The sequence below is a fragment of the Condylostylus longicornis genome, unplaced genomic scaffold (assembly GCF_029603195.1).
Source record: "Condylostylus longicornis isolate FDR11 unplaced genomic scaffold, ASM2960319v2 ptg000777l, whole genome shotgun sequence".
Lineage (NCBI taxonomy): Eukaryota > Metazoa > Arthropoda > Insecta > Diptera > Dolichopodidae > Condylostylus > Condylostylus longicornis.
In genome coordinates, this window is record NW_026578722.1 from 14,602 (window position 1) to 27,365 (window position 12,764).

Sequence of the window (12,764 nt, forward strand, 5' to 3'; positions counted from 1 at the left end):
CGCGCTCGAACCCCCCGATCCAAATCATCTTACAGGAAGAAGGCTTTCCGTGTTAGAATCCATCACACCGCGGCATGCAACACACACAGTAAGTCTTCGTCTGAAATTCTCGAACAGTTGCTGTCTCTCCATATAGACATACGATTCAAATTTCCTTGATTCTAATGATCTCTCCGCTAAACGCATTTCCCGTGTTCCAAGTCTTACTTCTCGCATCAATAGATCTTCCGCCTCAATCTCGCCTTCCCCTCTGTCCCCTCATCTGTCCCCTCATCTGTCCCCCCGCACTCATCTGCGTCTAGTTCAAGGAGTTCCTGATGCAGATCTTGATGAACCTCTCAGTCGTCGCGCATCCTTCTCGAGTCCAAATCCATCCATCAGTCGCTCCCAGACCATAAACATTCCTCCTGTTGTTTCCTTGGGACTAGCAGTCCGCTATGCGAATGCCCCGTACGGCGTCTCCAAGATCATTTCAGTTATGCCACGCTACTTGTTCTACTCACGTTTGCCCTTCTTGGTTCTCGTCAAGGACGTTAAGTCATCCCTTACATTGAAAAAGCTTGGGGTCACTCGATCCAAAGATCCTCAGGTATGTAGAGAACCGTTTCTCTGATCCAGAACGTCGCGATTATTTTTCCCATCGTGACTCTCAGGCCCAACTCGTTCTTCCAGCTGGTGATTGCCTTCCCCTCCACACTGCGGAAAGTCGTATTGTTCTGCAAATGCCTACAGCTGGACGCATTTTGTCGTCTCCCATGTTCCCGTTGGTTCCCCCAGATGTCCCTACAACATTTCAAGTCGAACTGACTGCAGCATTCACAAGTCAACCTTCACCGGCTGGGTGAGTCCACATTACATCCATTTGTGCTGATCTCATTTCTGCGTTATTTTCCCTTTCCACCACATACGCCGCTTCTATGCTTCTCTAGTGTGGCTTTTATCAGCTTTAAATGATTTTCCATTCATTTTTATCTTTCATATTGATTATAGAATATGATTGCTATTTTTGTTGATACGTCTTGGATTCATCTGTCTTGAATTTTCTATTTCAGACGCGATGAAATTCAGCAAATCATTCAAGTCAATATTGTTTCTGGAAGCTTCCCGGAGAAACCAGGAGGAACTGCTCTCCCGTATACTTACAATGGACTCTTCTTCGTTCTTTCTATCCCTGAATTTCCCAATTATCAGATTCGTAATTTAACGAGGTACCATCTCGAGTTCATCTCTCCTCATGAGAAATTTGTGGATCAAGCCGCCCAAGCTCGACGTGCCAGCCGTCATCGGAATAAAAGCGATCCCACAGGATCTGTTGAAGGAATCGGATCTGTGACGGACGGCGACGAGAAGAAATACGTCCCTCGAACTTCGAAGGTGAGCGACGACTGAGGCTTCGGTTTCCGGAATGTCGTTTTTGTTCAGGAACTTCCTCCTCACCGTCGGATGATTTACGTACCCAGCGACCGTGGTAGTAAAGTGAATGTTCGCATGAGAGTTATGGATGTTAAATCATCCCCATGGAAAACCGTCTCCCTTTCGACCGTCCATACCTCTTCTACTGAGATTCATTTTCAGCTGTTCCCTGAAGGCGTCCGCCGTGATCCTTCCGCTGGGAGGGACAACTTTTCTCCGCGGCCTATCATCGGCGGAAAACACACCAGAGGAATTCATGCGTCCCACTCAGGGTTGAGTGCGATTCCGCGCGAAGGGCTGAAACGGAGACTTTACGTTTTCCTGACGGTTGACAGTCGAGGATCACGCATCTTAACAGTCACTGAGTCTGAGCGATTGGTCGAGCGATTGAGAGCGGGACAAGTTATCTGGAATGTGCGTCGGTTGGGTGGAAAAGATGAAGTGGAAGGGGACCAAATGAAGAAGGGCCATAAGCCTCAACGACTGAAATCAGGAAGTGGTGGAGGTGAACAGGAAGATGTTAGCATTAAGAAAAAGGGACAAGAAACCGAATTCAAGCTTCGGGTTGTCAAATCGAAAACGAAAGAGAAGTCCGCGCAGATTCCGTGGGTTGGAATAAGCTTCCGATTCGTGCTTCCCAAAATCACTCTTACATGGACGACCCATTCGGACGTTATCTTAGCGCTGCACTTGAGTGACATCAGATTCACATCCTTCCTCGCCCCGAACAGAGTTGCCGCGCTTGGAGGAGGAGCTGCTGAACTGGAGAGGATTCTGATCACTGGATCGTCCCACCAAACTGATGGGTCTAAAAAAGCCACTGGAAAATCGGAACTCAGGTGGTGGAACCGCTACAATAGAGCAGATGCGGCAGTGGAACGCGCTGCTTTTCCATCGATTCAAGGTCCTCCAATTGAAATTCGACCTTTGGACCAAGTATCTCTTCAGCTACCAGGAGTTTCCAAAGAGGAACAAGAATTGATGAAGCGTGAATTCCAATTGAAAGAGTTTCTAAAGTATCAAAAGTATCAATTGAAACGCTATTCGGATCTTAAAACAGAAATATTTACTGATAGTGAAGCAAGAATGGATTTTACTGTTGGATCAATTCATTGTGATCATTTTGTTGAAGGGGATATTCCAGTCATTCTGAAGAGCACCAACACGTCTGAAGTCGTACAAGGAGAAGACGGAGGGTCGCCATTCTTTTCACTTCATGTCATCAAATCGACTGTAGATCCGAGTTTCGCTCCAATTTATGATGATATCAACGTAAGCAAATAGATATCAACGTAAGACACAACAATGAGAAAGCAAATTATGCAACTCTGAAAGTATTACTAATCTACACAAACTTAATATGGTCATTGTGCATGTGCCATTCTATTCGAAAATTTTCCCTCCTTCAGGTTACTGTTAGCCCCTTGGCAGTCAACGTTGAACTTCTGGTTGTCGAACAGCTTATTTCTCTTGCTGAGAAGGAAATAGCTCTGATGCAAGCATCCACTTTCGTCGCAGATTCTGATTCCTTCAAAACTCCCGATCAGCGCGAAAATACCATTTTAACGAAGCGTCTTGATTCATTCGTTAATGAAGATGAGAGATTAGTTATCTGGCTCCCAGAATTCAGAAACCCAAGGAGTTTCCCTGAAGCTGAAGATCGCTCAGACGCCTTCGGGAGTCCCCCCTCTCCCAAAGAGCAGTTTCTTATCGAAGCCATGGCGAGGGGCCAACTCGTGTTCCCTCGGGCTGATGCTCTAAATGCTTCAGTTGATGGTGTTACTTCTCCGTTCTATCTAAGTGGAATGCAACAGCGTGAAAAATTTCGAGAGACTCTCTGGATCCCAGATCTCGAATTTACAACAAGCCCACCGGAAAATCGGTGGGCATCGGGTTTGATGATTCCTTTAAAATCAATTGTTGAAATGCTAGAAGGGCAAGCGGTTTATCAGGCACGTGTGGACGAATCCTTCCGCGGACGAAGCTGGTTGCAATCCGAAATTGATGTCGTAACTGGTGCTGGTGTGCAGGAAATGCTGCAATCCTACCAAATTTTGACGACAGCTGCACCGGCTAGCACGTCCGCTCGAGGACAGCAAACAGAGCAACGTGAGGCTTTAAAGGGGTTGCGCCAAGAAGCGCAACGGGCATTCGAATCACGTTTTGATATTCTGTTTTTACCGCCTGCTTTCGGATTTTCACCCTGGTTGGTATTCCCAACCCCACGGTAAGACGTGTATCCCTAGAGCGCCAGAGAGTTTTGTTCATTCTGGGCATCTTGTTGAGACCCTCCTCTCCTTCAGGTGGGTTGAACTGAAAGACGCACGGCCAGTTTACATTCGTCATTTGAGAATCAATTCATTCGTTCTGACGATTTCCATCCGAACATCGAACAAACGGATTAGTCGGCAAATTCTTCACATCGTTGACGCTCTGCCCTTGGACACCCCGTACATGGGGGTGCAGATTAATTCAGAAAAACGTCACAACGCTGTTGCGACCTGGAGTGAACTCATTCACTCTCTCAGAAACTCTTATCTCAAACAACTCATTCGGCAAACACTTCCTTCAGCTTGGCTTTTCAATCCGTTTGCATTTGCTACGGGCGCCTGGCGCGGCGGAAAGGCGCTTGTTTCTTCTACCGTCAAAGTGGGTCTAACTTGCTTTTACAGTTCACTGTCACTCCTTACTCTTCTCAGGGTGCAAGGTGTAGAGGCCGTCGTACGTTTTCAGTAGCGGGAATGATCAATGGTTTCCGGTTGGGAATGGTGATGTTCTTCTTGTACACTGTTGGCGGAATTTTTCAAACTTGTTCTCATTTTGGGAATTTATTGCATAAGGCAATGGGAGGTTCGCGTCCTCGACCTCAAGGAGTTCTAGATGCGATTTGGAAGGGCATTGATGGATTCTTTGAGGACACCTTCGTGACGCCTTGGGTTGCTCTCTATTCAACACCTGTTACCGCAATTTCAAGGCAAGCTTGTAGACTACTTTACAACTCCAAGATACAATGTGCACGTGTTTCTTCAGAGGAGACGGATTTTGGAAAGTGCTGCTTCTCTTCATTGGGTGCCTCCTTCGCTGTTTGATCTGCCCAGTATTCGGATTCCTCAATTTTTTTACTTCTGTGACGGAAGGCTTCGCCAACGCCCTCATTGGTGATTTTGAGCAATTCGCCCGAATGCAAGAACAATCAGATCTTCTGGCAAAAGCACAACGGCGCACAGGCGGTCTCGGTGGAGGTGCAGGTTCTGGAAGTGCCGTGCTCCGACGCAACGCAGCAGATACCGCAGGATTTTCGAGTTTTGGACTACCACATGGCGGAACTAGAGTACATCACCTTGATGTTGAGTGAGCAGAGAAAATCGTGACTTTTAAGGGTTCTGTTACTTTTTGTTTTTGCGATGTTTGTCTTGACACATACATTCACACTGTAAAAATAACTAGAAGAAACACAATTTTATGTGTCTTGACACATACATTCACACTGTAAAAATAACTAGAAGAAACACAATTTTATGTGTCCCTCAAGAGAATTCATCTGCTTGGAAACAGGCAACCAGTTCTTTGTCGTCTTCCTCTACGGCTACTTCTTCATCGTCAAAGTCGTAATCAGCCGGATCAAGGGGCTGCTTTTTCAGAAGATGAACAGCTGCTCCTGCCGCGAGAAGTGCGGCTGCAGCAGCTGCAACTGTCCCACCAGCGATCGCAGCTATCGGTGGCCCGGGAGGGTGGAAAAGAGGCACTGTTGTCGTGGTAGTGGTAGTGGTGGTGGTTGTGGTGGTTGTGGTGGTTGTGGTGGTGGTTGTGGTGCCCACCGCCTCCCCAGAGGTTTCACTGTAATGGCCGACTGTATGATTATCGCTTTCATATCTGAAGTAGGATGTTTGATACATGTTCTGCATAACTCCGCATACCCGGCTCCAGGTTTGTTCTGCTGAAATTCAATTTCATCGAAAGTGCAGCCTTCACAAAAAAAGTTTATCTGAGAAGCAGATGAGGATGTTTCTAAAGTACATCGAATTTCTGCAATAATTTCTGCAACATCTTCGACTCACAAAGGCGTAAGGTTCATTTGGATTGGCGCTTGTCGAGTACGTTGGATTGCCTACAAGAATCAATGACACTGAATTGTTGAAGACGCTCACCAAAGTACTCATCTTTTCCATCAACTTTGTCCAGAACGTCTTGGGGGACGAATGTGAAAATTGTTTTACCCTCCTTCTTCACCTCTAACACATTTCCATAGTCCAGGGCACTAAGCCAGTAACCAAAGTAATTGACTTCGTCGCCGGTTAATTTTAACGAATACGGGCTTCCCTCGTAAGCCACCGGATAGGTGCCTAAAATATTTCCAAATTGAAAATATTCGGAAGCAGCGTCCACCCACCGTTTCCATAAGCTCCACCGTAGACGTCACGTCCCTAGAGCAGAATGAAGTAGTCCCGTTGTGTACATCTACTTGGTCGCTACTGTTTTGCCATACCCTTATTAGCACCGGTGAGTATTTTGCACGAATCTCACTCCTTCCCCCAAAGTTGGACTCAAAGCTACTCACACCATGAAGATGATCGAAATTTTCAACACCCTGCGAGAAAAATTGGGTGGGCGTGCAAAGGTCGTTTTTTCCATACCGTCCAGTCGAACTTTGCCGTTGATTTCTGCACTCCGGGTTTCTCAATCGTTACAAGGACTCCGCCTAACGCTACCTTGAAAAATAATAAAAAGAGAAACATCATGTATGGTACGATCTATAAATGTCTTGCTGGTCTGGTGCAAAAAAGAAATTTAAGATTAAACAGAACTCTCGTTTCTGTTTGTGGTTTTCGAAATAAATGCAAAAGCTATTCACACGAGTAACACAACTTCTTTGTTGCGATGTCACAGGTATTCGCCCCCGGTAACATCCGCAGTTACTTCTCGGCTTTCTTCGTCGGCCTTTGTGTCTTCCGTTTCACAGAGATCGAAATCTGACGCCGTAACAGAATCGCGGCCTTTGAAATGGTACGCTGCAGCGCCACCTAAGGCACCCAACACCGCCAAACCCGCTAATGCCCCTCCGATTGCAGGCCCGATAGGAGGCGAAGCAGGTGGGGCGGTGGTTGTAGCTGTAGAGGTGACTGTTGTTGCTGTGGAGGTCACAATAGTTGTCGTGGTTGGTTTGGGTTTGGTTGTAGTTAATCTGGTGGTTGCTTTTCTGGTTGTTGTAGTTGTTGTAGTTGTTGTAGTTGTGGTAGTTGTGATTGTTGTAGTTGTGGTTGTTGTAGTTGTGGTTGTTGTGGTTGTGGTGGTGGTTGTTGTGGTGGTTGTTGTTGTGGTGGGTGTTGTTGTGGTGGTTGTTGTGGTTGTAATGGTTGTAGTGGTTGTTGGTTTCTTTGTTGGCACTGGTACAATTTCTCCAGATTTTGCCGTGTAATATCCCACCGTATGATTATCGCTTTCATATCTGAGCGAAATAAAATCATAATACCTAAACATACAAAGTATTCTTACCCAGCGCCACTCTGGGTAACTTGAAGAAAGCGAACTTCATCGAACGTGCATTGCTCGCAATAGAAGTTCACCTAATTCAGAAAAAAATAAAAAAAAATTAAGAGAAAATTCCTTACATAAACGTAAGGCTCGCCTGCGTTGGCACCACTATACCAATATGTCGGATTGCCTGAAAGAAATGACTTCTAAATATGAACAACATCATCCCATCAAAATCAAATCATCAACATCATCCCACCATAATATTCCCGACGGCTCTGAACATATCGCCGAATATGTTGTGCAGTAAATTCTCGAATGAGCTGGCCGTTATTTCTGAACTCCACAGTGTTGCCGTCATCAAGGGCACTCAACCAATATCCGAAGAAGTTAACACCCTTCAAACCCTTCTCCGTCAACTTCAATGTGTAAGGTGAATTGCTTTTTGCAACAGGGTATTCCCCTATAAGAACACAGAGATTGGCGCTAATGCAGAGGCTTCATCAATTACCTTCTCCACCTGCTCCTCCATATTCATCTGCACTCTAAAACGAGAGGGGTCAACAATTTCTAACATTCCAACTTACTGTTACAGTCACACCGCTATACACTCCTTTGATTTCACCATCTAAATGGAAGGTGCTTTCAAATGTGTCATGCACGCCTGGCGACAATTTGTCAAAATCTTCGATTCCCTGAACCAAACAAGTGAATTCTATGAAAAAGAACTTTCTTCCATGAGAAACTGTTACGTACGACATAATCAAATGTTGCTGTTGATTGTTGTCTTCCTGGAGCTTCAATCGAAATCGTAATATCAGCCAGAGAAGTTCGCCACAAAAATAAAAGAACGCACAAAAAATGATTCATTGTAAGAAAACTTTTTTATGAGTCTTGCATGCCGCTTCCGAACAGGTATTGGGACTTCTGTCATGTTTCCCTGCCTAACGGTAAATCTGTGATTGGGCCTGATTCCTGGGTCTTCTAAGACAATAATGTACTAAAACGTAGTTCATTGTATATCCATTTAGTTGAGGATCATCTTTGAATCTGTCATGCTTTTAACTGTATTAATTACTTTGGTACTTGGTACTGCAACTGCTATTCCGGTACCCGATGTAGTTTTCACTGGTCAACTCCAATTAGGACCTCAGCAGGCTCAACATCCTGCACAGTATCAACAACGGCAACAATTCCTGCAGCATCCACAGCAGCAGCAACAGCAGTTCCAGCAGTACCCACAACAGCAACAACAGCACCCACAACAACAGTATCCACAACAGCAGCAGTATCCACAACAGCAGCAGTATCCACAACAGCAGCAGTATCCACAACAGTACCCACAACAGCAGCAGTATCCACAACAGCAGCAACAACAATATCCACAACAACAACAATATCCACAACAACAACAATATCCACAACAACAACAATATCCACAACAACAACAATCACGAATAGCTCCTCCTCTTGTTCACTCTCGAGCATCCTCTGTCGCATCCCAGGGTCTCACTGGAGCCAGAATCAAAGCATTATCAGTGCCTCTCGTCAAGGGGAAAGGCAGCAACTCAGCTTACCCTACGTCTGGATCGGTAAAAAGAAAAGGGCCTGCGGTAGATATTGCGGCTAAACGCTTCGCAGCCCCATTGGAGAGAACTGGATTGCCGTCAGAACCAGTAAGACGAATTTTGTAATGATAGGAGGCACCGTTTATTTTTTCAGGAAATTCGTCCTGGTGAAATTATCAATGCTCCAGATGTTTCTATGTGGGGCGGCATTGCTGCCAATCTCTTCGCTCTTCCGTACGCACCCAAGGCTGAGAGTTCAGGAGCCACCATGAGCGATTGTAAGGCGACAGAAGCTGCCGTTGTCTGTTCGCTGCTCTGGAACGGGCTTGAAAAAGAACGACGAAAACTCATGGAGTCTTCAAATCTCCGAGAAGATTCCGGCGATTGGAGACGATCGAGAGATTCTAGAAATTCTAGAAATTCGAGAGGTTCGAGAGATTCACGGGATTTTCGAGGGTCTAGAGATTCACGGGGATCTCGGCGTTCGAGTCATATGATGATGTTCGGATGAACAAGAAATACAGACATGAATTTATTTAATCTCTAGTGCCCCATTTATCTTTGTATTCTCTTTTTGATTTCCGTTGTCGTGCCTGCCGTTCGTTGTATTTTCGCTTCTGCACAAACACCCATCTAGCTTGTGACTTCCAATCTTTAGGGATTTGCAACTTGCATTCATTCCATTCAACTTGTTGCTTTCACTCACTTGATCGATTGTTGTCTTTCTTCGGATCTTTAATTCGTTTAACTCTTTCGGGACTGGGTCTTTATAGTTCTGCGACATTGGATCACGTATTGATGTCGTATTTTTGGGACATACTTCTGCTTCATCCAATAAATACTGCAACTTTCTCAAGCATATTTCGCGATTCTCAAATCTTGAGCGCGATTCTAAAGACATACGGCCGTCGGAACTCTTTGGGACACACGTGGAACTTTTTGGGACACACGTGGACTCTCATACACACGGAGAATGGAAGGGATCCTACCATTCGATTCGACCGTCAATCGCTCCTGTTTTCCCAACAATTTTGGCCATCGAGCTCTGAAGCAGAAAGTTTTGGAACCTTTCTTATTCTTGATTCTACCGTATTTTCTCTTTGAGATCATTTGGCACCCAGGAATCATTTACACTGATTGTATAGAAAACTTTTGATGTCTTTGCGACACTTCTTGACCCTCCAGGGCCTCCTAGGATACAAGAGTGAGTACATCAACCTGAGCTGTACTCCTTCAACAAGGGATCCCATCGAAGACGATAACGTAGCGAGAAGACTTCTGCTTCCTTACCAGGGAGTGCGAATTTCTTCGTGATTCTTTCTTCAGGAATTTCTACGCGCCTCAGAATGGGGGAACGCCACAGAAGGCTGAACCTCATCCAAAGTAGATTGCGTACAGGACTAGATCTCGGTTCCAGCCTAAATGGCGTAAAAAAACAAGAAAAAGATGTCACGTAAGAAAAGGCCACGCTAAAAGAAATGATTTGGGACACGTTGGAGATAAAAGTCTCTTGAATTCATGGAGCAGGAATTTCGGATCGGACTTCCATATTTCGAATAATCTTCGTTTTGAAGCACATTTGTTGGAGTAAAGTGTTTTAACAAATGGTGGAAGATTGGGTTCTTGGGAATCAGTAGATGTCGGAATATTTGGGACACCAATCACCAAAGAGGGTGGGTGACGATAATAACTGAGATGATGACGATTCTGAAATTTTTTGAATGAAGAGATGACTTCGCCTTCAAGTAAAGCCTTAGCAAAGACTCGAGAAGAAAGACTCGAAAAACGGTCGAATAGAGGTTGCTTGATTGAGGGAAGGTATAAATCGAGAGGAAGATATTTTGGTTTAACGAAACCAACAACTGCATCAAGTTCAGAATCATAAAGAGGAGGCGGAGTAGCGAGAAAGTCGGAAAGTTCAATCAGTGGAGAAGAAGAACGAGAGAGGACAACCGAGTCCAATGGGAAACAATCGCGTAAGAAACGCTTCGGTGGTTCATTCGATGAGGAATCGATCGTCATGATTTGACAAAACACAACAAGATTGGGTCGAGGACTGAAAGAAAAAAGAAAGATGAAATAATGATTGATAAGGAGGAAGAAGAGGAGGAATTATCGAAGAGGAGGAATTATCGAAGAGGAGGAATTATCGAAGAGGAGGAATTATCGAAGAGGAGGAGTTATTCTATCGACTGACCGGAGTTTAGCTACTGATGAAGACTCATGAATGAAAACTCTGGGTTCAAGATTTCGGGCAAGTTGTGATTTTGCATCACTGCAGTAGTAACCGCTTCTTGCTGTTGTTGTTTTTGTTTGGATGCTAGGAAGCAAATCACATCGTGCTGCAACGTTATCAAGAAGTCCTCGTAAGACACAATCATGAAGCACCACACTCTGCAAGGAAACAAGATATGAAACACAAACATTCAGATGACTCACAAGAGAGGAAGATGGACGGAAGGACAGAGGGAGTTTGTCATTGAAGGATTGCCTGAAATGTATGTTAATGACGAAGAAACAATAAAACAACTGGCGTACAGATTGAACTGTCGAGTGATGACTGCTAGAAGTTGACGAGAAAGTTGAGAAGCTTCAGATAACTGACGATGATTCAATTTGCTCGATCGACAAAAACGCGTATCTGGAAAGAGAAACAATTGATCGTTCCGAAGCGAGACACTTAATCTCCGGTTTATTGGCTACAGTGTCTGTGAATAGTGGATTCAACCAACCTGTTCTGAGATGAGACGAAGTTTGATACCATCCATACCACCGCATCAACATCACTCTCATATTGCTGATAAGGGAGGGCGGACACCTTGCGCACTTCCGCTTTCCTTTTTACTGAAAGGTCACCTCGATCATCATCTTTCGAAAAATCTATTAAATTTCCAACCGACCAGCCACTAACAAGTGCGGCACACGCTGGAATCAGACTATTTCGAACTTCTTCCGTATGGGACGCTTGGGACATCGCGATAGCAGCAACGAGCATTGCAGAGAAACGGGGAGCGACTGGAAGCTTCGCCATAAGACGTCCTAGTTGCGTAATTCGAGTTGGTAATCGAAACTTATCAAGAACGGGAGAAGATTTCTGCTCCAGAAATTCCAACGCGCCAAGGGTAAGAAGTAAAGTTTTTGCACGACGGATAGACTCTTCAGGAGGTGGATTGGGAAATGGGAATCGAGCGATATCTGGGATCCCAAGAGATGCCATAAAGAGAAGGACAGAATCGAGAGGGGTAAGGAAAAGATTGGCCGTCGGAAACTGTGGAAAGGTGTGGGTATACATAGCAGAGGAATATAAGCGATAGCAATGCCCTGGACCAATGCGTCCAGCTCGACCTGCTCGTTGATCGGCAGAAGCCTTCGAAATCCATTGAACAGAGAAAAGTGAAGCAACGTCAGATGAGAGAAATTGACGTTTCTTCTCTCGACCACAATCAACAACGTATCTGAAAAAGAAGCACGATGAGTGACGGACTAGGAGGCAGTTACTCACCGGACATTCGGTAGAGTCAGTGATGTTTCGGCGACATTCGTTGATACAATTATCAGACGTTCATCTTGATTTGGTGGTTGGAAGGCTCTCGATTGATCTTTTGTTGAAAGTAAAGCGTAAAGCGGAACAACTCGAACTTTCGTTTGACGATCTCCAATTCCTCCCATCCAACGATACTTTAATAACTGTTTTTTATTGGTTTCTTCGGTCTCATCACTTCTACCATCCACCTCAACTTTCCTTCTTTTAGAAGGTCGAGCTGATTCATCTTCATCGCATTCCTTCAGAGTTGTTATTCCATCAGGATGGAGTGTGTATTCCAGAGGACCGTCATCATGATCTTGATGATCGTCTAATCGGAAAGCGTCGTCTGGAAGATCTTCTCCTCTAAATTTGGGACGCTCATTATCTTGACATTCACCCTTATCTTCTATTGGACTCTCTTCATTACCATTATTATCATCATCGTCATTATCATCATCGTCATCACCATACTCTTGGTCCCCGTCACATTCCTCATCATCGCTGAATGAAAATCGATTGTCTTCGTCTTTCCCTTCAGTCTCTAGCTGCTTCTCCTCCTCTTCTCTACCATGCCTGAATGCAGTTGTTCTTCTGGTTAATTCCTCACACAATTCATGAACTTCTCGCCTTCCAGTCATAAATACCAAAATACTGCCAGATGGAAGTTTTTTATGAATCTGCATTGATTTGTCAGCAGCCGCTTTCACATAATCCGTTGGGGTCTGTCTGGCGAAATGCAAGGAGACGGAATGTGTTCTGGCGTCAATCTTCAAAACGGGGGGAGG

At 44.9% G+C, this 12,764-nt stretch overlaps 3 protein-coding genes across 3 annotated transcripts; 1 reads left to right on the forward strand and 2 right to left on the reverse strand.

The window, feature by feature from the left end:
- Positions 1 to 6,294: 6,294 nt before the first annotated feature.
- LOC129618237 (uncharacterized) lies at positions 6,295 to 7,755 on the reverse strand. The gene is made up of 4 exons (XM_055533040.1): positions 7,642 to 7,755; positions 7,473 to 7,580; positions 6,907 to 6,977; positions 6,295 to 6,859 (listed from the first exon to the last, which is right to left on the reverse strand). Exons 1-4 carry the CDS (start codon positions 7,753 to 7,755, stop codon positions 6,295 to 6,297), a joined length of 858 nt encoding a protein of 285 aa, XP_055389015.1.
- A 185-nt stretch (positions 7,756 to 7,940) lies between these two features.
- LOC129618238 (uncharacterized) lies at positions 7,941 to 8,964 on the forward strand. The gene is made up of 2 exons (XM_055533042.1): positions 7,941 to 8,254; positions 8,586 to 8,964. Exons 1-2 carry the CDS (start codon positions 7,941 to 7,943, stop codon positions 8,962 to 8,964), a joined length of 693 nt encoding a protein of 230 aa, XP_055389017.1.
- Positions 8,965 to 10,616: 1,652 nt separating this feature from the next.
- On the reverse strand, positions 10,617 to 12,662 carry LOC129618239 (uncharacterized). The gene is made up of 3 exons (XM_055533043.1): positions 11,956 to 12,662; positions 11,215 to 11,908; positions 10,617 to 10,847 (listed from the first exon to the last, which is right to left on the reverse strand). The coding sequence occupies exons 1-3, from the start codon at positions 12,660 to 12,662 to the stop codon at positions 10,617 to 10,619; spliced, it is 1,632 nt and encodes a 543-aa protein (XP_055389018.1).
- Positions 12,663 to 12,764: the final 102 nt, after the last annotated feature.